The 22,936-nt window shown below is 50.9% G+C and overlaps 1 protein-coding gene across 2 annotated transcripts in view; it reads right to left on the bottom strand.

Moving 5' to 3' along the window:
* Window positions 1-22,936, bottom strand: part of FTO (FTO alpha-ketoglutarate dependent dioxygenase) — a 345,609-nt gene that overhangs the window by 201,276 nt on the left and 121,397 nt on the right. For both annotated transcript variants that reach the window (XM_066348254.1, XM_066348255.1), the window contains 2 exons: window positions 11,022-11,101; window positions 7,975-8,118 (listed from right to left, as the gene is read on the bottom strand). In XM_066348254.1, the coding sequence (XP_066204351.1) occupies window positions 7,975-8,118; window positions 11,022-11,101 (224 nt within the window). The remainder of the gene's footprint in view (window positions 1-7,974; window positions 8,119-11,021; window positions 11,102-22,936) is intronic.

Below are 22,936 nucleotides of genomic sequence, written 5' to 3'. Positions count from 1 at the left end.
TCACAGGGGCACATATACATTATTAACACTGCAGAGACATTCAAACCGTCACTTCTCAGCTTCCGGCACAAAGAGCAGCAGAAACACGAGTCATCTCTTTTCCTTCCTCTGCATCTACTATGAGAGCCTTCTGCTATCTGCCTCCTCAGTGTCCCTCCCCCTCCTGTCGCCAAGCCCGCTATGTATGTATTACCCACCCCCTCCCCCAGTCTCAGACCGCGGGGTCTCGGTAGAACTCCAGCTGCAACACTAGGGGTTTCTCCGCTCACAGGGTGGAGACTGTGGACTGTCAGCAGATGCAGAAGGAAAGACACAGAAAGAGGATTCTGCAACCATGCCGCAGAACGGCAAGAGCTGAGGCAAGGCAGCAGGAAACAGCTGCAAGATGAACAGATCCGAGCCTCGGGTCCTGGCAACGTCAACTTGATCGAGCGATTCCTGAAGCCCTTTTTTGCTTAAACACACTTCAGGTCGTGTTTTTCTGTCCCCTGCACTGAGAGAAACCCCATATATGTGCATGTGAGGTTAAGGGAAGCTTTGAAAAGGGAAGAAATTGTTTCTTATCTATTGTCCAAGTCTCTTATCACTCAACTTCTTCACCTGGAAAATCTGATTTTACCATCAAAGTACAACTCCATTCATTCCCCAGAACTCTCCTGGCCTCTGCCCTCCAAAGAAACATGGAGCTCCCACCGCTTCATGTCGGGCCCTCTGACTTTGCTCATGGTGTCATGCTCCATGTGCTGGCTCTGTGCTCTTTACAGCAGGGGTCCCCAAACTTTTTACACAGGGGGCCAGTTCACTGTCCCTCAGACCATTGGAGGGCTGCCAAATACAGTGGTCCTCTCACTGACCACCAATGAAAGAAGTGCCCCTTCCAGAAGTGCAGTGGGGGCTGGATAAACGGCCTCAGGGGGGCGGCCCACGGGCCGTAGTTTGGGGACGCCTGCTTTACAGAAAGCTTTTGTTTGTTTATTCATACTGAAGCACACAAAAGCAACTTGTGAAGATTTAAAGGTAAAAATGGCTCAAATAACTAACCTGAGAATACCAAGTCATACGAAAGGGTTCTAACTTACATTAACTATTTGATATGTAGAAGTGATTTCAGTTAAAGATGTTTTAAAAACAACAACAAAAAAAGGGGGACGGAGACAATATTAAGACAACAGTTGCTAAACTTTACCGGTGGTTAACCAGTGAACCCGACAACATCATTTATTACAAGAAAGAAAGAAAGACTTTTGTTTAATAGATCTGACATGACATTGGTCCACACTACAGGAATAGCTTGTCAGCAAAGCACCAAGCCCCCATGTTAGGGAGAGCTGAAAATGTTTTTTAAAATTTTTGTATCTTTGGGCTGGTTATTTCCATTGATTAGGACAAAACATATACGTCTTGGCACCCAAGGTATTCCAGAAAAATAAAGTAGACGAGCACGTGTAATTAGTTCAGGCAGCTGACCGGGGTACACGGGAGTCTGGGTTTCTGTAAGATAAAACGCAGGGGCGGGGAGAGGGGCACGCCTGCAGACAGCTGTCAGACTGGACGGCAAAGGAAGACCCTGTCCTTTTCACTAAAGAAGGATTTCAGCTTCCTGCTTAGAGACGCAACTACCTTTGGAGGCAAATAACGTCACAGGGAAGGATGCGGGCTCAGGAGACTGGTGGGCACTGGGCTCCAGACTGAATGCCCATGGCATCTTGCAAAAGAAAGACAGTTCTGTAACAACCACAGAGGTCTGCGGTGAGGAGTAAGCGGGTTAATAATGGACAGCCTGTGGCATGCCAGCTGGACACTAAGAATAGAAACCGGACCAGACCACAAGGCCTACGACTTGTCATCTTCCAGGATCCCACAATCCTATCTTCCGAGCAGGAATATTTCTAAGGTGTAGATCAGTGCTGGTCAACCTGGTCCCTACCGCCCACTAGTGGGCGTTCCAGCTTTCATGGTGGGCGGTAGCTGAGCAACCAAAGTATAAATAAAAAGATAGATTTAACTATATAGTAAGTTGTTTTATAAAGATTTATTCTGCCAAACTTAGCGAAAATCCAACATAAAGTACTTGGTTAGTAATTATTATTATATGCTTTAACTTGCTGTAACTCTGCTTTATAAATTTTATAAAGAAAGTTACTTCCCTACTTTATAAATCACCATTACTGTGGAACCGGTGAGCGGTTAGAAAATTTTACTACTAACAGATACAAAAGTGGGCGGTAGGCATCAAAAGGTTCCCGACCCCTGGTCTAGATCAATTCATGCTCACCCCTCCCTCCTTCACTGAAGCCGGTCAGGGAAGCTCAGCCCCAGGACTCAGAGTTTTACTCCTGAGGGAAGGTGCTGCCCGCCCGGGAGATGCCATCTCTGTGGGGATCAGACCCACAGGCACGCATCTGATCCCCTCCCTAACCCGACCTTTCCACTTCAGTGTTGTGGGCAAAGATATTACTGGATTGCAATCAAATGCTACCCTCGCCAGTTCCCTGCCTTGCCAAGAGAAGTAGTTGGCTCCTGTTTTAAAATTAATTAAGAGGGCAAAAAAATATTTTTTTTCTAGCTTCTTGATTCAGAGTTTGAGTTACAAAAAAAAAAAAAAAAAAAAATGGCTGGGTTATTGTTCCCCCACCACCACCCTCACCCACCCCATGGGATGGGCACGGCACATGAGCCAACAGGTGAGGGCACAGGACAGAAGGGAAGCCTTCTTACGTTCAAGGCTCAAAACAAACCAACAGTCTAACTGTACTGACGAACTGACGGACACCCAGCTCTAGCACGGCAGAACCAGGGTCTCCGTGACACCCAGCTCTGGCATGGTGGAACCAGGGTCGTCGTGACACCCAGCTCTGGCACGGCAGAACCAGGGTCTCTGTGACACCCAGCTCTGGCATGGTGGAACCAGGGTCATCGTGACACCCAGCTCTGGCACGGCAGAACCAGGGTCTCTGTGACACCCAGCTCTGGCACGGCGGAACCAGGGTCGTCGTGACACCCAGCTCTGGCACGGCAGAACCAGGGTCTCCGTGACACCCAGCTCTGGCATGGCAGAACCAGGGTCTCCGTGACACCCAGCTCTGGCATGGCAGAACCAGGGTCTCCGTGACACCCAGCTCTAGCATGGCAGAACCAGGGTCTCCGTGACACCCAGCTCTGGCATGGCGGAACCAGGGTCTCCGTGACACCCAGCTCTGGCACGGCGGAACCAGGGTCTCCGTGACACCCAGCTCTGGCACGGCGGAACCAGGGTCTCCGTGACACCCAGCTCTGGCATGGCGGAACCAGGGTCTCCGTGACACCCAGCTCTGGCACGGCAGAACCAGGGTCTCCGTGACACCCAGCTCTGGCATGTCAGAACCAGGGTCTCCGTGACACCCACCTCTAGCATGGCAGAACCAGGGTCGTCGACCCTTCTCCAGAGTCTTGTCCCTCTGGGAGGCTCCCGGCTACCACAGCAGGAACAAGAGAGAAGCCATCCGGAGGGAGGCCGCCGACAGTGGCCAGGGACACCCCGCAGGTGCCGGGGGCCCTGGCGGAGTGAGCAGCAGCGAGCCCGCACCCAGGCGCCCTCCGGAGGTGCTCTCAGGGTCCGATGCTCGCCAGCCACACGCCCAGATGTCCGCCCTGCACTGCATGGACATTCACCATGATGCCCACGGGTATCGCAAACACACTGACAGCCTCAGGGCCCTGCAGGGTCTTGAAAAAACCTCTGAGATTTAGAGCAAAAATGAAACTATGCTGATAATAGTGTTGGCTTCCTAGTTGTAAACCCTCCCCCCAAAAAAGCACAACCCTCTCTATAATCCTCTCAGCTAAACTGCGCTTGCCTTCTCTGCAGAACAGTCCAAAAGGGGAGGGGGATCAGTGGGAAAAAAAAGCTTTTTGTCCTGGAAACATCTAGGAAAAGTCTGAAGGGGAGGGAGAAGCAGAATCCACCCACCTCCCTGAACCTTCAAGGTCATTGGCACTTGGGTGTGAAGAGAGCGAAGGCTGTGCGAGCCCAGATCGTACTGCGGAGCTGCCTCGTCACCATAGTGACAAGTCCCCTCCATTACTCTTACCGGTAAGCAAAGGGCACCTACTTTTCTTCTGCCAAGTTAGTTTGGGCTCTTGATTTGACCCCAGGTCAACTCATGGAGTTCCTTCAGGACATGTGTAAACATGACCGGGGTTAACATGTCACTGTAGTCACTGCAAGCAGTTATTTCACTGAGGAAGGCCTCAGACCGGGGAGAGATGCTAAGGTCCGATCCAGGAAGAGCTGCCCTTTGAACAAAATGAGAGCTGAAGGGTGCCCTTGGATAATGCACGCCCCTAGGGCAACCGGCTAGGTCGCGGGTCTGAACTCTTCGTTTTACCTTTATAAGAAGGAAAACAAACTCTTCAAGAACACAGAGGAAGGTTCTGCTTATAACAAGAATCTTTTCTAAGCATTTTCAATTGAGGGGAGAAAGATCTTGCAGATTCGGTTCCAATCCCAAAGTTCCCAAATTGCTTAGTTAGAAACCACCTAAGACAAGGAAAACAAGCCACTTCTAAAGCCACACAGCCCGGAAGCCCACAGCACGTAAAACCAAGGACTTCGCCCTATAATCAGCCTAGCAAAGGCACAGGGCCTGTAAGCAGGGGGCAGCACAGAACGAGGACCCAGGCAACTATTACGGACACTTATGCTTTAACAATAGGACACAGCAAGAGACGAAGCCTCCGGGTGTTTAACCCGAGGCCAACATGGATGGAAACATAACAGTGTCTGGTGACGTGTCCCGACATATGGATTCAATTCTCAAGTAAGGAGATGGCCCTGAAGAATCAGACTGCGGATGGAGGAGACTGGAACGCACGCCCTTTAGACCTGGGTTCTCTCTCTCCATTCAGTCGTAGGCTTGCCTCAAAGCGCTAAGGTTTCTGACACATCTCCACCGAAGCTGCTAACACAGACAGGGTCAAAAGCAGCCAGCCACTCGGGGAAGAAATAGTCCGCACGCGTGTGGATGACAGCGTCCATTCCGCTAGCCCAGCTCCTAAAATGGCAAGTTTCTTAGAGACGGACACAACTACACTTCCGGGTGAGAATTCATTCACAACCAACATGGAGAAAGATATAACTTTGCTCCCAAGTCTAATTCAGCGAGGTCACAGATCCATAAATGCATATCTCTCCACCGATTCTAGCAATCAGCAACATCTCGGACAAGGGCAGGTGGGAGAGGACGTGGGACCTGGATCGGGCATGAGGAAAGACTGCCAGTCCTGGGTGCAGCTCAGCATCAGAAGGGGCTGTTAGTTCCCTGGAAGACAGAATTCCCATTCCTTTGCCTTTGGGTTTGCAAATTAGGGCAATGTTTCACAAAAGGTGGAGCAGCTCAGAAGATGTCAAGTAGCTTTTTAAGGAGAGACTGTATTACATGGTTTCTCCTCTCTCTGCTCAGAATCCCTTAATGACTCCCCCATTTCCTGCAGGGTAAAAAGGGAAGTCCTACCCTTTCCGGGACCTTCAAACCTTCGAGGCACCATCACTGTGACCTCGTTTCCTCTAACTCACAGCCTCACTCCTGCCATTCAAATCAGACTATCCCCGAACTAATCCTGGACCCGTGCTGGGCACTGGGTGGTCCCGCTGTCCAAATGCTGTTCCTCAGAGATCCACTGGGCTCCCTCCCTCTCCCCCTTCAGGTCTCTGTCAAAGGAAAGGACATAGTCTCACTGGGATGTTCTCCACTTACCTCCACCTCTGTCACCTTGCTCTTTTTGGTGTGTGTGTGTGTGTGCACGCACGTGTGCGTGTGCACATGTGTGTGTGTGTGTTTTGTAGCATTTATTAATATCTAACATACTAAACAATTAACCAAAGTGTTATGTTGATGATTTATTGTCACCTCCCTGCAATAGAATGTCTATTTTCTTTCCTAATATATCCTAAAGCGCCCCAAAGAGTGCCTAGAACATCCTCAGTAATTATTTACTGAAAAGAAAATGAAGGAGGACATCTCTGTATTCCAAATTCTACATCACTCCTTCCAATTAGGCCAAAGAGAACGACTCAGACTGGTGATGATCTTCAACAACCTCTACCCCGTGGTGAGCTCTTTTCCCCTTTCAAGAGATTGTTCTTTGAGGTATCATTCGCCCACCATAAAAATCACCCATTTTATGCGTAGACTTCAACGACTCTTCGAAAATTTATGATGTTGTGCTCTAATTTCCCTTCTTAACATAAAGAATGAAGACTTTGGGCTCAGAGCCTTCTCCGGGCAAAACCAGCTGCTGGAATCGAATAACACCGCCCTGTTTTCACTGGCTGTGTTTTCCTGGCTCCTTTTTCTCTTGGCTGGTGATACAGCCTTTCCACTGACAGTGGTAATATAAAGCTTCCTTCTGAAAGAAATGTATTTACGTAGAAATGAGTTCATTTTTTAAAAATGTATTAAGTAGATTTAAAACTATAGACGTAGTCCAAAGGTGAGGAGAAACGGAAACCGTACTAATGAGGACAGGAAAGTTTGCAAAGCTGACGCGTGGGATCCAGACCTGCTGGTCTCACAGATGGCGGGACTGGAGCCAGCAAACAGAAAGCAAGGTGGACAGCTGCTCCCGGGGTCCACCCTCAGTCCCCATCGGGTCTGCTGGGACACTGCTCCTGTGGGTCCCTTGTATTTCTGCAGTGTAAGCAAGGAGCTAACTGCTGCCCTTTGTTTCAGGTTCTCATTGCGAGGGTGCTTATGTAGTGAACAGCCTTGGAAGGTACAGATTTTCCCTTTGGAACACAGAACAAAAGGCAGGTTCACTAACAGACTTGGAGGATAAAGACAGTGAGTGTGCCCTGGCCGGTTGGCTCAGCGGTAGAGCGTTGGCCTAGCGTGCGGAGGACCCAGGTTCGATTCCCGGCCAGGGAACACAGGAGAAGCGCCCATTTGCTTCTCCACCCCTCCGCCGCGCTTTCCTCTCTGTCTCTCTCTTCCCCTCCCGCAGCCAAGGCTCCATTGGAGCAAAGATGGCCCGGGCGCTGGGGATGGCTCCTTGGCCTCTGCCTCAGGCGCTAGAGTGGCTCTGGTCTCAATATGGCGACGCCCAGGATGGGCAGAGCATCGCCCTCTGGTGGGCAGAGCGTTGCCCCCTGGTGGGCGTGCCGGGTGGATCCCGGTTGGGCGCATGCGGGAGTCTGTCTGACTGTCTCTCCCCGTTTCCAGCTTCAGAAAAATGAAAAAAAAAACAAAAACAAAAAAACAAACAAACAAAAAGACAGTGAGTGCTTGGCCCTGGCCGGTTAGCTCAGTGGTAGAGCGTCGGCCTGGTGTGCAGAAGTCCCGGGTTCAATTCCCAGCCAGGGCACACAGGAGAAGTGCCCATCTGCTTCTCCACCCCTCCCCCTCTCCCTCCTCTCTGTCTCTCTCTTCCCCTCCCACAGCCGAGGCTCCACTGGAGCAAAGATGGCCCGGGTGCTGGGGATGGCTCCTCGGCCTCTGCCCCAGGCGCTAGAGTGGCTCTGGTCACAACAGAGCGACGCCCCGGATGGGCAGAGCATCGCCCTCTGGTGGGCAGAGCGTCGCCCCCTGGTGGGTGTGCCAGGTGGATCCCAGTCGGGCGCATGCGGGAGTCTGTCTGACTGTCTTTCCCCATTTCCGGCTTCAGAAAAATACAGAAAAAAAAAAAAAAAAAAGACAGTGAGTGCTTACTGCCTGTTATAAAAGAGTTGGGTTCCCTCAGCTCGGGTTCCTCTCCTGTGGTGCACCCCTCCATGTGCACAATGCTACCAGGCCCGCTTTGCACTGCGCTGTGGAGACAGAGGTGTAAAGAGCCGGCACAGAAACTCTGATACTCTGGCTACTGCTGCTGTTGTAATAACCCACCCTTTGTCTCCAGGGGTCGCGTGCCTTATGCTCACGTGAAACTATGGCAGATTGACTTGTAGGTTTTCAAGTAGGACAGGATCTCAGACCCTTCACAGTTCTTCAAAATCCTCACCTCGTTGTGGATTTCTTCTCCTTGTTTCAAAATGGCAGGCTCCAAGGACTTCAAAGAGACGCCACCGTCGTCTGCCTCGTGACGGACATTGTGCAGAGCGGACTGGCAGCGCTGTAAGATGTAATCCAAGGTTCCCGTTGAGCACTGCAGGGAGAAGCAGAAATCTGGGTCGCGGGCAAGTCCCAGGGTTGCTGTGCCCCTTCCTAGGACTTTTCACATCTGTCCCCTGTCCGTATGTCCACCTGTTGCCCTCACAGCTCAGCCTATGCTCCTTAACTTAAGGATTACTTCAGTGGCTGGCCCACTGAGCTCTGTGCTACCAGCGTGGCCTCACCTGGGCCACTCATCTCGCAGGGTTTTTTTTATTATATAGACCTCATATCTCTAACTAAACAGCAGGCTCCCTCAGGCTAAGAGTCTATTATTTATATGTAGAATATATATTATTTATAAGTAGAATATGTATATTTTATATAGGTAGAATATATGGCTAAAGGTAGAATACACACACATATATATGTATTCTATTAGAACTGAGTCCTAAATGTAAAAAATGTAAAAGAAACTTCGTAGTTATTGAATGAGTAACTAACTAACCAAGAGGTCAAGGGCAATGACTTTATCACAAGTACCCTGAACCAAACAATGGGAAGGAAAGGTAACTGGAGTGTAGAATTGATTCAAAAGTACACAAACTAGAATGGTAATGACCGAGCTCTTGTCTTCCCTAACATCTTAGATTCCTGTTTCTAAATCACACCCAGAGTCATCCAAGAGCCTGACACACAGGAAGCATCCAATAAAGAGTTCGTCCATTTATTTGTTTGGTCATTCATTCATACATTCATTCTTACATCGCTCCCACCAATGAGGTCGGGCAGGTGCCAAATCTGACACTATGTCTCCATGTCGGTCATCAGAATTCCTTTTTTCCTACTTTTGCTACTTCCTTAGTTCAGATCCTGCTAGGTTCCATTGATGTCTCTATCATAGTATCTTCCTAAAGATATCTCCAACATGTCACAACCAAGATAAATAATCAATGTCCTACCTACCAACCAACTGAAGTTCAATCACCTCATCTGATATCCAAGATCTTTCGCACTCCGACCTCATTCAGGACGTCATGTCTCTTGCTTTATTATTGACCCTGTGCTGTATATATGCAGTGAGAACAGCATTCCACACTTAGAGCCTGGGTTGCTCCTGTCTCCTGCTAGCTTTTTGTCAGGATAAATGAGAGCAGAGGAGGAGAAGTGGCAGTAATAGCAGTAGCAACGTGATGTCGGAGTCGTGGCTGACATTCTCTGAATGCACAGCGACAGACACCCATCCCCGTTCTAAAGGACTTCCGTGGATGAATCGTTCAATCCTCACAAGAACCCAGTGAACGGGGGGTGGCGGTGATCCTCATCAAACATATCTCCCCCAGCTTTGCATTCACCATTCTGTCCCAGTCCTCTGAGCACAGCGCTAATCAGCTTGTCAACTGGTCCAGATGAGATTTTTAAGTGAAACAAGAAGGATACAATTAACTAGCCACACACAGAAACTGACCCAGAAGAAAAGGGTTCCTGAGGGGTGGTAACCAGGAAGACAGATGCGAGGACGCCTCTTGTACAGCACGAGGCACCCATGAGATGGTCTGTAAACGCTCGCTCACTCTTTTCTTTCCTCCACCCCTTCCATCCTTCCTGATTGCCAAACAGAACTCCCTTTTAGGTCTCTTAAGATAATGCCTTTTTGTGCTTGTTTGTTTAATATTTGTATCTCCAACTAAAGTGAAAGTGCAGCTAAGGTAGTGGCCATCACCGTCGTGGCGATGGCTGTGTCTCTCAAGCCTGTGGCACTCCTGGGCCCATCACAGGCACTCAGATAGTTGGGTGAATGAATGACTGCAAGAGAGAAGACAGGTGGATAAGAAGAAAAGGAGGAAGGAATGCTTGGTGGGCTTGCTGGCATCTTGATCGAAATAGACACTAGTGCCCTCCCCGCCGCATGGCAACACGACCAGCCCCCCGGAAAAGCTGCTCCGCTCCCGCAGGACAGGGCGGAGCCACACGACCCGACGTCGGGGCGGGAAGGCTCACGTCCCCTGCCCCTGTACTGCTCGTCCCCTGCCACTGTACTGCTCATCCCCTGCCCCTGTACTGCTCCACTCCCGCAGGACAGGGCGGTGCCACAGGGACCCGATGTCAGGGCGGGAAGGCTCGCATCCCCTGCCCCTGTACTGCACCCCTTCCTCCAGCTTCCTCACACTGTACTGCACCCCTTCCTCCAGCTTCCTCACACTGTACTGCACCCCTTCCTCCAGCTTCCTCACACTGCGCTGTGATGAAAAGTCAGACTAAGAAGCAAAGCACGTCGAACGGGTTTGGAAAGAGGTCCACTTGGGATCCTTTGCACGACTATTCCTCTGCTGTCTGGTATCCTTCCTAAGTGACTACTAAGGGTTTTTCCTCATCGCTTAAAGTTTCCATACCGAACCAGGCCCACCATCTGACTGCCAGCCGCTCCCAGTGGTGGCCGGACTGAGCCATAAGGCCTGGGTTGTGGGCACCAGTGGGGAGCTTGGCCATCCCTGGCCACCACTGTAGCTTTCTCCTTCATTTGCATTCCCATGCCCAGAAGCCGGACCGAAGAGGGAAGGGCGATGTAAATCCTCAACCACTGGAGCCCAGTCACAGCGGACACAGGCACAAGCACAGAAATCCACCCCACTGCCTTCCGGCCATCTCCCGCCCTCGACCTTGACAGATACAGACCCCTTAGAAAAACCTCTAACACCTGCCAATGGCACTTACCTTCTCCAAGAAACATAACCCCGAAGAAGCAAACTATACTTATCCCACGCCGTGGATACACTCTTTTTAAAACTAGCCAACACAACTCAAAGCTAGAAAAGCAGCAAGTAAACAGAGACTTAAGTCGAGTGAGTGGCAGCAATTTTCTGATCAAACGCTCTTCCAAGGTTGATGATGGATTGCTCATTCAGCCACTCCTGTCCCATCCGGTTATGTCTGGGTGACGCTTCTATTTACACTTACCTCTGCCACTCGGTGGGTGGAGCTGAACCGCGGCGGCACACCAGCCAAAACGCAGTGCTGGTGGGTGGCATTGAGATCATCTGCGGGAAGAATACCAGAAAATTAAGAGCAAACCATACACACACTCACACTTATTAGTCACTGCATACCATTCACCTAAGATACAAAGTAAAGAGTACATCCATCACTCAAGAAAAATAAAAATAAAAGAGATAGAAATCAAAGAAACAAACAATTACTACGTGGTCTTTAAACCATTCTTTAGAAAGACAATGACCAAAAAACACCACGACACTTTCAAGAGTGAAACAGGGACGTTATTAATAGTCGTTAAGGGACAATAGTCGTACACCAGGACTGTCCTCAGCAATCATGATGTATGGTTCCCACAAAGTTAAAATCTCATGGACTGAACTTCTCTTTCTCAGAATACATCTAATTCTACCCATGCCTTTAGAATAAGCTGAAATTCTTTCAGATGATTTGGGGTTGAATGCCTTTCAGCTGAAAATTTGCCTCTTTTTCCCCCACCCCCTCCCATCAAAGTTATCAATTTTGTCCCAACAATTTTCCAGGCAGCAAACCAACCAACTCAGCATGTTGCAAAAGCTCTGGCTCTCAGAACAGAAGTCAAGCCTACAGATTCACAGCCCACGGATGGAGTAGGTGGTGAATTCACCAGCTGTGGAACATGCCTGAGACCACACACAGCGGGAGAAAAACCCCAGGGCCAAGTTGTTCCCTGACTGTTCTAAGAAAATGACGACACCGCATGTCAGGCAAAACCGGAATCACCTCCACAGAAGAGGTCACTTCCTGTATCACAAAGAAGAGAACTGAACGGCACTGTCCCTGGCAACGCGTGCGCCCCGCAGAGAGAACAGAAGCTTTTACACAGGTATCGGGAAAGACAAGGACTTACTCTAAGAGGCAAGGCCCCCCCAGCCTGGACACGTCAGCAAAAGCAGCCTACAGTGCTACCTGGAAGCCTCGGAAAGGAAATGCAAAGGGGCCCCTGAAGGGCCCCTGAGGCCGAGATGAGATGGGGACGGCCAGTGAGAAGGGAGCAGGGTCAGCAAGGTGCATGAGGGAAGCTGAACGGCCACGGGAGGTCTCTGTCGCTTGTGATAGGAACTTGGGGTTTTATTCTGCATACATTGGGAAGCCTTTAGACCATGTGAAGCAGGGGAAAACATGCAATCTAAGTTTAAAACAGACCCCCGTGGCAGCTTTATAGAAGAGAGGAGACGGAAGGGAAATCCGCTTTGAAGCAGGAAGACCGGCCGGAAGTTATTGCGGTCATCCATGCAGGAGCTGGCAGTGACTTGGACGAGGGTGACAGCAGGGTGACGGTGATCAGTGACCAGATTCACCGTTTTACAGGAAGACAGCAGGACCCGCTAATGGGCTGGATAAGTGGAGTGAGGGAAATGGCTCAATTAAGAGCAACTTGGGGGGTTTTCACAGGAGCGACCGACGGTGTGAAGATAGAGAAGTCACAAAACATGAGGCGGTTGGATAAAAAGTATCACAAAACACAACAAAATGAAAACATCGATGATATATTCAGAGTTTTAAAACCAAATATAGAGACAGCCAGGACGGCTAACACACAGGATGGAAGCAGACCCAACCTCTGCAGACCGGGCTGCGAAGTGTGGCTCAGGCCTGACCAAGGAGGTAGCAGAAGCACCTTCCTCTCTTCCAGTCGGCCTCTGGGGGGAGAGGGGGGGGCGGCAAAAGAAACTCCTGAGACTTTCTGATTAATCCAGACGATTTTCCCTAGCAGGGGAGGGGGTTCAGAATCAAACGAACAAACAAACAAGCAGAGGCGAGAGGAGCCTGCAAGAACCAGATTCCAATAAAGGGCTGAAACAATTTCTAAGAAACACATAAAGGCCATTGTCATCCACCCGAATGAAACACTAATTACTGCTATGCGATTAATACCAGGGTCCACAGGCATCAGAAGGGGAACTCCTCTTAATGAACAGATTTGTAAAGTGCTTCTGTTCCACTCAGGGGCAACTGATCGGAGGCAGGCCACGCGGCAAACACAGCATCCGAAGTAAGACTTCGAGGTGTGTACCTTGATTTAAACCCTTGGCAACTCTCTACTAATAATTAAAAAAAAAAAACATCTCAGTTGTTCCCAACTGTCTCTGATCCTGTATGACATTTAGAAAGAACCTTGTCGCTTTTATTTAAGAGCTTCTAATTCATCTAAAACTCTTACATCTAATAAAAGTGGCTCAAGCCTCATGGATTGTACTTCTCAGAGGACAGGCTGAAGACACTCCTTACTTTAAAAGAGGAGTGCTACTGATTTTTAGGAAGAACACACGAAGGAATGTCTGTTGGCCAGAGCCGTCTCAGAATATCGCGGAAATGGGCGGATCCTCTAGCCAGGGGGAGTCGGAGCCTGTGGAACACAGGCAGCAGAACTGCAGAATGTCTGCAGCAAGACCCACCGAGGAGAAGCTCTCTCCTTGCTGATACCTGCTACGTGCTCTATCAGCGGGAGAAGGGAGCCCCGGCCAGGCCCTGCAGCATGAGCCCTCCTCGCGCACAGAAGGACCACAGGTGCGCAGCCTTGATTTGCACTAAAGAGACCCATTCCTGCCCAGAGCTCTCCTGACTGGGAACACCGAGGTCTCTCATCCCGAGAGCCCCGCCCGCTCCCAACCCACACACCCACGCCGTTGGGCCCTGTAAATTTTACCCAGCCCTTACTGCCTCGGTTTTGTTGTCCAGTGTGTCACTGTTTCATCCCAAACGTCTTAAAGCAACAATCAGGGCCCTGCTGAGGCCCGCCCGAGCACAATGAGCCCACCCGAGCGGAACGAGCCCGCCGCCAAAACCCGATCTTCCCGCGTCACGGCCACGGCAGCCTTTCATTCTCCCTCACCTGTCCGCTCTCGTCCCTCGGTCACCATGTTTATGGCCTCATTTCTCCTAGACGTGAGGACATCCGTGATGGAGGACACCTTCAGGACTTAATAACCAGGGGAAAGGGGACAGGTGACAAGGGGGGCCTCCTGGCAAGGAGTCAGGATGGGCTCTAACCTGCCCCATTCCTAGGCTCCCGGTCGGACGATCCACAGAATACGAAAACAGATGGAAACAGGAAACTTCTTTCTGCACTGAAGAGGAAGGAAAGATATTTGGAAAAGCCAGAAATTGCAAGGAATTGTGCCGGGAATAGGGGGCAGGGGGGCGAGACTACAGAAGGACAATGAAAGCTGACATGTGACTATCTACTCCAGGGGTCGGGAAACTTTTTGGCTGAGAGAGCCATGAACGCCACATATTTTAAAATGTAATTCCGTGAGAGCCATACAATGACCCATGTACGTTACGTATTATCCAATAAAAACTTGGTGTTGGCCCTGGCCGGTTGGCTCAGTGGTAGAGCGTCGGCCTGGTGTGCAGAAGTCCCGGGTTCGATTCCCAGCCAGGGCACACAGGAGAAGCGCCCATCTGCTTCTCCACCCTCCCCCTCTCCTTCCTCTCTGTCTCTCTCTTCCCCTCCCGCAGCCAGGGCTCCATTGGAGCAAAGATGGCCCGGGCGCTGGGGATGGCTCCTTGGCCTCTGCCCCAGGCGCTAGAGTGGCTCTGGTCGCAACAGAGCAACGCCCTGGAGGGGCAGAGCATCGCCCCCTGGTGGGCAGAGCGTCACCCCCTGGTGGGCGGGCCGGGTGGATCCCGGTCGGGCGCATGCAGGAGTCTGTCTGACTGTCTATCCCCGTTTCCAGCTTCAGAAAAAAAAAAAAAAAAACTTGGTGTTGTCCCAGAGGACAGCTGTGATTGGCTCCAGCCACCCACAACCATGAACATGAGCAGTAGGAAATGAATGGATTGTAATACATGAGAATGTTTTATATTTTTAACGTTATTATTTTTTTTATTAAAGATTTGTCTGCGAGCCAGATGCAGCCATCAAAAGAGCCACATCTGGCTCGCGAGCCATAGGTTCCCGACCCCTGGTCTACTCTGAAACAACTGTGCCCGATAAATCCACCAAGCCGGTCCTGAGAGGAGCGCCCAGCCTCGGACTCAGGATAGGAAGAACAGGAGGAAGGGACAGGATGCTACGGGGCCCCCAGACCTCAGGACAGGTCGTCAGCACAAGTCGCCACAGGCACTGCGGTGGTAAGAAAGCGGTCAAGCAGACGTGCCAAGGAATGGGCAGTATAATGTGTACGGCTTTAGAATATCCACACTCTCACCCCCCACTACCAGCCCCCGGTATCCCACTTCTAGCCTCTTTCCCTAAAGGAATAATCGTGGATGCAGACAGAGAGAGACACGCAAAGATGCCCACCGGAGCCGTGTGTACGACATCAAAACACAGGAAATAAAGTCAGTAGCCAACAGTAGGGGGTTAATGGTTAAGCCACTTTTAAATAACCCATTTTCAAGGAATGCTGAATAAGAAAACAATGTTCTAGACATAAGGGTATTGAAAAAAAAAACAACAAAATATTGCATCTGATATTCTCCGAAAGGAAAGAAACATATATTCCCACCTAGAGAAAGAAACAGAGGTAGGAATTAGACTAAACAGTTACAAATGATTATTATCTGTGCGGTGGCATTATGATGTACTGTTACTAGCTACTTCGGATGTCCCTACTGTTTGTAAATTCTCTACCAAGCGTACGTAGCACAGTTCATCACTTCCAAGGGACACATAGCTTTTCTCCACAGTTCACATCTCTGAACTTGGACTGCCTCTTAAACTTCATGGCATCTTTGACTTGATGACATATGTTGCTACTTTTGTACCAAGCAAGGAAAAATAAAACAGTACATATCATTGCTTTTCAAAATTTCCAAGGAAAACATTCAATAAAGAGACTCCGGAAAGAGGTGTTCATTGGCCTAATAAAAGCGGCATTCCTGAGGGCAATAGAAACCCTGATCAGTTTTGTGTCTCTCCCCTCAAATACAAGTTTCCATGGCAGTGAAAATTCTTATAAAAAACAAGTACAGAGGTGAAGACCCCCTCAGGGAACACAGCTCACCCCTGTGTTTTTTTGTTTGTTTTTTATAATTTAGTTTTATGAAATGCTTAGTTTGTTGTTGGGTTGTGAAGGGAATAGATTCTTGAAGTTAATCATTCATTTTTGCTCTCTAGGTACGCAAGAAGAAGGACATCCGTCCTGCTTTGGCTGCCACTCTTTCCAAGGGACAGGAAGGGGCTGCAGAAGGGAAACACGAGAGGGGACAGGTTAGGCTGCCGGACAACTGGAATGAAGTCGTTTTCGTCTTTTCTCCATTTGTATACGCAGACCCACCACTTCTGTCCACGACTTCGGTGAACTGTGGGAACCAGAGCTTCCCGAATAAAGTCAATGAATGAAACAGAAGCAGCCACGTAAGCCTATAAGTTCTGTTCCTTCATATACCTTTTGAGTTCCCTCTTTTCCCACTCCTACCTCGCATCTAATTTTCCATCGGCAATTGAGGAAGATGGCTATGGTTTCCGGCTAACGTCTAAGGAGAAAATAGGACGTTCTTCCCCCACACGTGGTAAGTCCCTGTGATGCCTAGGGCATTGAGTGCTGTGTGCAGTACAAGAATATACACAACATAGCAGTGACTCCCTAAAAGCTAACCTCTAGTAGATTAGATAAGACTTCTATATCAATCACTCTAGTCCGAAGGGGAGAATTATGGCGTTCACACTGAGTGGTTGGGTATCCCCGCCATTTTGGATATTAACTTTTTATTTTTTTAATGTCCTCTCTAAATAGGTGAGTTATACATATACCTAGATGAAGGCAAAAGCATGACATGGTGGAGGGAACAGCATGAACAGAGATAAAGGTTTGTGACCTGTGACCAATTTTAGGAAAGAATTTTAGGACAAAGCCACTACAGTGAATTGACCAAGGATTATAATTTATAGCTTTAAAAACTTTTATACATGTTCATTGAGCCTACAAGGATTACTCCTCAGGAAGAGGTTAATGAATCAGCCATCATGGAGCATATGGTTTGGGCTTGAAACACGCACGGGGACTAACTGATTTAGGAAAGTCAAATCCTGGCCTAGTCTTGGGCTCAAACCTTCAATAAGGATCCTTTTTTTGTTTGTTTGTTTCTTTTTAAAGGCTTCATCCGTGGTCATTCTTCCACCGTCTTTATGGCGAAGAATAAACACAGGCTATGCAATCAAGTTAAAAGCCTGAAACATTCTCTCCCGCAGCTCCTGCTTTTAGGAGTTCTGCAGGTAGTTGAGCCAACAAGAGCACAGTAGGGCAGCCAGCCAAAGGAAAAAACTCCACCCCCCGGACCCAGAGGCAGAATTAGCCTGACACAGCAAGACTCTGAATGAAACAGGAGGGAAGGAAAGGGTCTCACAACTCAGAGTTAACACAGCACCCTTTGCTTCAGAGAAACCAGCCCATGCCTGTTACCTTTGCTGGTTTGCTCATGGAAGATTCGGAAGAGAATGTACAGATGGACCCAGGCACCGCGTCAGTTTGGGGAATCTGGTGCTGTCCCATGGGGACGTGGGCTGGATAGGAGAGACGCTGACGCGTCGGCCGCTGAAGGAATGGACCTCCGTGGAAGAGGCCGAACGGTGTCTCTGCAGGAATCTGGTGCTGTCCCATGGGGACGTGGGCTACATAGGAGAGACGCTGAAGGAATGGACCGCCGTGGAAGAGGCCGAACGGTGTCTCTGCAGGAATCTGGTGCTGTCCCATGGGGACGTGGGCTACATAGGAGAGACGCTGAAGGAATGGACCACCGCGGAAGAGGCTGAACAGTGTCTCTGCAGGAATCTGGTGCTGTCCCATGGGGACGTGGGCTGGATAGGAGAGACGCTGAAGGAATGGACCTCCGTGGAAGAGGCCGAACGGTGTCTCTGCAGGAATCTGGTGCTGTCCCCTGGGGACGTGGGCTACATAGGAGAGACGCTGAAGGAATGGACCACCGCGGAAGAGGCTGAACAGTGTCTCTGCAGGAATCTGGTGCTGTCCCATGGGGACGTGGGCTGGATAGGAGAGACGCTGAAGGAATGGACCTCCGTGGAAGAGGCTGAACGGTGTCTCTGCAGGAATCTGGTGCTACCCCATGGGGACGTGGGCTGGATAGGAGAGACGCTGAAGCATCGGCCGCTGGGCCGCTGAAGGAATGGACCTCCGTGGAAGAGGCCGAACGGTGTCTCTGCAGGAATCTGGTGCCAGCCCATGGGGACGTGGGCTGGATAGGAGAGACGCTGACGCGTTGGTCACTGAAGGAATGGACCTCCGTGGAAGAGGCCGAACGGTGTCTCTGCAGCGCCCCTAGTATCAGGTGCACGGCCCTCTGTTTGGGGGAAGGACTTCAAAATCTTTTCCATCCAGGGGTTTTCAAAGACAGAATAAATATTTCCTTTTTCCTGGATGGCTAAAACATATGGCCATAATTTTTTTTTTTTTTAAAGCTAATCCTTGGTTCATTTGTTCACTCATTGAGTCCTTAATTACATATGAAAGCGCCGACCACATCCAAAGGACTGTGTTAGGTCCTATAGAGGTTACAAATTTTCGGGAATATAAAATATAGCAGATAGAGGAAGAGAGGGGACCCCAGGAACGATGGGATCAGCAAAGGAACGCAATGAGAAGAAAGCTCAGCATGACCAGCTACGCCGGTCGGGTCTGAAGGACCCAGTACTTCTGCAAACATTAAATAAGCATGATAAGACCTCTAGTGACACAGAGGTAGCACGACAGCATGGCTCTTCTATCAAGAAGACTAAAGAGAGGTGTTTATGAACTCCAGCGGGGGGCGGGGGAGCTACCTGAGAAAGTCGGGGTTTAACTACAAAGCCAGCTCCCACGTGGCACGCCCCTGAGCCTCTGATGAAGGACAAGGGTCTGGGCCTGACACGGACAACACCCCCTTTGACAGACACAGGTGTAGTGGTGGCCGTGGGCTGCATCTTCTGCTTCTGGGCCCCGTCACCTTCTCTGGTTCTGCAGGAGAGGCAGGGGCCTGAGCACCGACATGCGGGCCTTCACCTTTCAGAGCCAATGTGTCCGGAGACAGGCGAGGCCGTCGATGGAAACGACAGAACGGTGTGCAAACATTTTCAGCTTCCACAATGGGAAAGTGATGCTACAGCCGACAGAGAGCTCTGACTCCCAGCCTGGCGTCCGAAAAGCCGAGAGAGAGAGAGCATCTATGCTTCGCTTATAAAGCTGATCGGTTAAAAACAAACTGTGAGCTGACCAGAGTTAGCGAGGGTGAGAGGCAGTGCCAGCGGCCAAGTCCACGTTTCCTCCTGGAGAAAACGATCGTGCTCAGCGTCGTGGGACGAAGACACAGGGGCCTTGAGCATGTGGGTCAGAGGGAAGGGGGCAACCATGTAAAGGATAAAACGCAAATATGGTGCAAATCAGTTACTTCCCTTAGGGTGAGGTGCAGAGACTTCGTCACTGACCATTTTATTGAATAGATCACCCTCAACTGTTTGAATTCATATTTCCTAGTACATATATTATTATTATTATACCAACAATAATATAAATGAGAAGATCTTTAGGACATTTTAATAAATAAAGAGGGGGGAAAAGGCAGTACCATAGTAATTACATATTTATATCTATATATTATATATTAAAGTCCCTTTTGTGTTTTTAAAGTAGCAACATATATTAACATATGTAAATACATTAACATAACTATATTCATGTCAATGGTTACAAAAGGACCACATAGGAGAGAGAAATAACGGAATACTTCCACATTTCATTTCCTCTAGAGTTCCATATTGTTAGAATCCTTTACAACGAGACTACGTTTATTCATCTACGACTCATTCAATTATTTTTGTCTACATTTTTAAAGAAAAAAGATTCCATGACTTATAAGTAGTAGAGCGAGCATAGTTCGGCAGAAGAAAGAATGGGTTTTGTCTCAGAAACACCTGTGTTCAAACACAAGAGTTACCAAGCATGTCGCTTTGAACGCGTCCTTTCATCTACCTCTCTACGCCCCAATTTCTGTGTTTACAAAGAGTTTTACTGAGATACAATTTGCACACCAAACAACTCGCTCACTGAAAGTATATAATTCATTGAATCTTCTTTGCACATTCATGGGACTGTACAACCATCACACAAACTACTTTTAAGGTATTCCCATGCCCCTGAAGGAAACCACGTACGCATTCGCAGTCACGTCCCATTAATTTCCTTTCCTGGGGGGGAGGGGAGGGGAGGGGGACCAGAGGGGGAGGAATCTGGACCTGATAGGCCTGGCGTGAAAAATAAATAAAAGCGGCCCGAGCGTCCAGCACAGGGCCCGGCCCTCAGCGGGGAGTCCTCACCTGCCTTTCCAAGTACAGCTCAAGACGAAGGACAGGGACATGCCCAACAGTCCCGCACCTGCCAAGAAGGTGTGAGGGAGAGCGGCCCCTTCGGGCACCCAGGGCTACGCGCAGGTTCCTGACCCCGGGGCGTCTTCCACATCAGGCCGAGTCAGAGAGCACACTTTGGACTGTGTCAGCCTTCAGGGGCACATTTCAGAGACGAGGTTTCCGGAGGGAGAGATGCCCCCTCGCCCCCACGGAAAGGCGAGCAGGAGCACAGCAGCTACCGTGGAGGCCGGGAGCCCCGCGCGGGCTCACCTCGGACGGGGGCCCGACACCATCCTGTCCTGTCTCCGTTTTCCCCGAGCGAAAACAAACATGACAGGTGCTCGTCTGGCTGCTCGAGCACTTTCCACTTAAACGGCCATTCCTCAAGCTCACCGGCGGCCGCCCGGAGCAGTAATTTATTGCCGCTCTGAATTATTCCCTCGCCTCGTCGGAAAGCAGAACAGAGCTCCTACCTTTCACGGCCCAGGAGAGGCAATGAAGCATAATTATTTAGAATTTATGATTAAGCCGTAAATTAGAGGTGCTTTTTTACTTCGGTTGGTCAGTCAGAGGTTGCGGAGAGGAAGGGAATGGGGTCAGAGGGAAAAAATAACAAGCCTTTTCCTTTGGATGGAATGTCTAAATGAGGACAGGACCTAGGGACCGCGGGGGGGTTTACGGAGAGGCCGCAGGCTCAACCCGCAGCCCCCGAGGACCCTCCACTCCACTCCCAGGGGCCTCTGTTCCCCCTGCCCACGGGACCACAGACCCCAACTCAGTGCTCCCGGCGAGCCCCGAACAGAGGTGTTCCCCCTGCCCACGGGACCACAGACCCCAGCTCAGTGCTCCCGGGAGCCCCGAACAGAGGTGTTCCCCCTGACGGGACCACAGACCCCAACTCAGTGCTCCCGGCGAGCCCCGAACAGAGGTGTTCCCCCTGACGGGACCACAGACCCCAACTCAGTGCTCCCGGCGAGCCCCGAACAGAGGTGTTCCCCCTGACGGGACCACAGACCCCAGCTCAGTGCTCCCGTGAGCCCCGAACAGAGGTGTTCCCCCTGCCCACGGGACCACAGACCCCAGCTCAGTGCTCCCGGGAGCCCCGAACAGAGGTGTTCCCCCTGCCCACGGGACCACAGACCCCACTCAGTGCTCCCGGGAGCCCCGAACAGAGGTGTTCCCCCTGACGGGACCACAGACCCCACTCAGTGCTCCCGGGAGCCCCGAACAGAGGTGTTCCCCCTGCCCACGGGACCACAGACCCCACTCAGTGCTCCCGGGAGCCCCGAACAGAGGTGTTCCCCCTGCCCACGGGACCACAGACCCCACTCAGTGCTCCCGGGAGCCCCGAACAGAGGTGTTCCCCCTGACGGGACCACAGACCCCAGCTCAGTGCTCCCGTGAGCCCCGAACAGAGGTGTTCCCCCTGACGGGACCACAGACCCCCACTCAGTGCTCCCGTGAGCCCCGAACAGAGGTGTTCCCCCTGACGGGACCACAGACCCCAGCTCAGTGCTCCCGGGAGCCCCGAACAGAGGTGTTCCCCCTGCCCACGGGACCACAGACCCCACTCAGTGCTCCCGGGAGCCCCGAACAGAGGTGTTCCCCCTGACGGGACCACAGACCCCAGCTCAGTGCTCCCGGGAGCCCCGAACAGAGGTGTTCCCCCTGCCCACGGGACCACAGACCCCACTCAGTGCTCCCGGGAGCCCCGAACAGAGGTGTTCCCCCTGACGGGACCACAGACCCCACTCAGTGCTCCCGGGAGCCCCGAACAGAGGCACGGCCTGTTGTCAGGTTCCGGCACATCGGCCGTCCACAGAGCTCCAGGCCCGGCCGCTCTGGGCCATAGATATTTCAAAGATGGAGATCCTCGTGTATAAAAACACACTGACCAGGCTCCATGAGTCGACCCAGCCTCTACCAAGGTACGACCATGGTCACCTGGTCGCCGCAGGGCTCCGGTTCAACTCAGCCAGCGGTGAACTCTTCTCGGCCTCAAGCGCCCAGGGGCCCGAGCTCCCTGCCCGGGGATTCCTGGGCGTGCTCTGGAGACTCACACGTGGGACACGGAGCGGCCAAGCTGGAGGGGACACAGGATGAAGACACTGGCACTCTGCCGTCACCTGCTCGCCTCACTGGTTCTCCAACAACCATGGCCGCATCCCAGTCTCCACAGGTCCCCGCATCCCAACTGTGGTTTGTCAAAAGCTGTCCCGCCCCGCCCTCCGGCTGCGCGGTCACCCCTGAGGTGAGGACCGCCCTCCGGCTGCACGGTCACCCTGGAGGCGAGGACTGGACCGTCAGCACTCGTCTGGGCGTGGAGGCAGAGACTCCGGGAGGTGCTGACCCTGCCCACCCCACCGACGGTGCGGCGACTCTGGAACCCGGTCACTTGACAGAAAACCCCACGGTCTTTACTGTGTTTTACCCCAAACTGTTGGTGAGGTACAGTAAAAAAATAAATAAATAAACGAGCAAGACTACTCATTCGAATTTATATTGCTTTTTTCTCTCTCTTTTGTTTCCACAGTAGAATTTTTACTGGGAAACTGAG

Source organism: Saccopteryx leptura, chromosome 9 (assembly GCF_036850995.1).
Source record: "Saccopteryx leptura isolate mSacLep1 chromosome 9, mSacLep1_pri_phased_curated, whole genome shotgun sequence".
Taxonomy (NCBI): domain Eukaryota; kingdom Metazoa; phylum Chordata; class Mammalia; order Chiroptera; family Emballonuridae; genus Saccopteryx; species Saccopteryx leptura.
The sequence above is the reverse complement of the archived record's forward strand: the minus strand, read 5'-3'. Positions and strand labels throughout refer to the sequence as shown.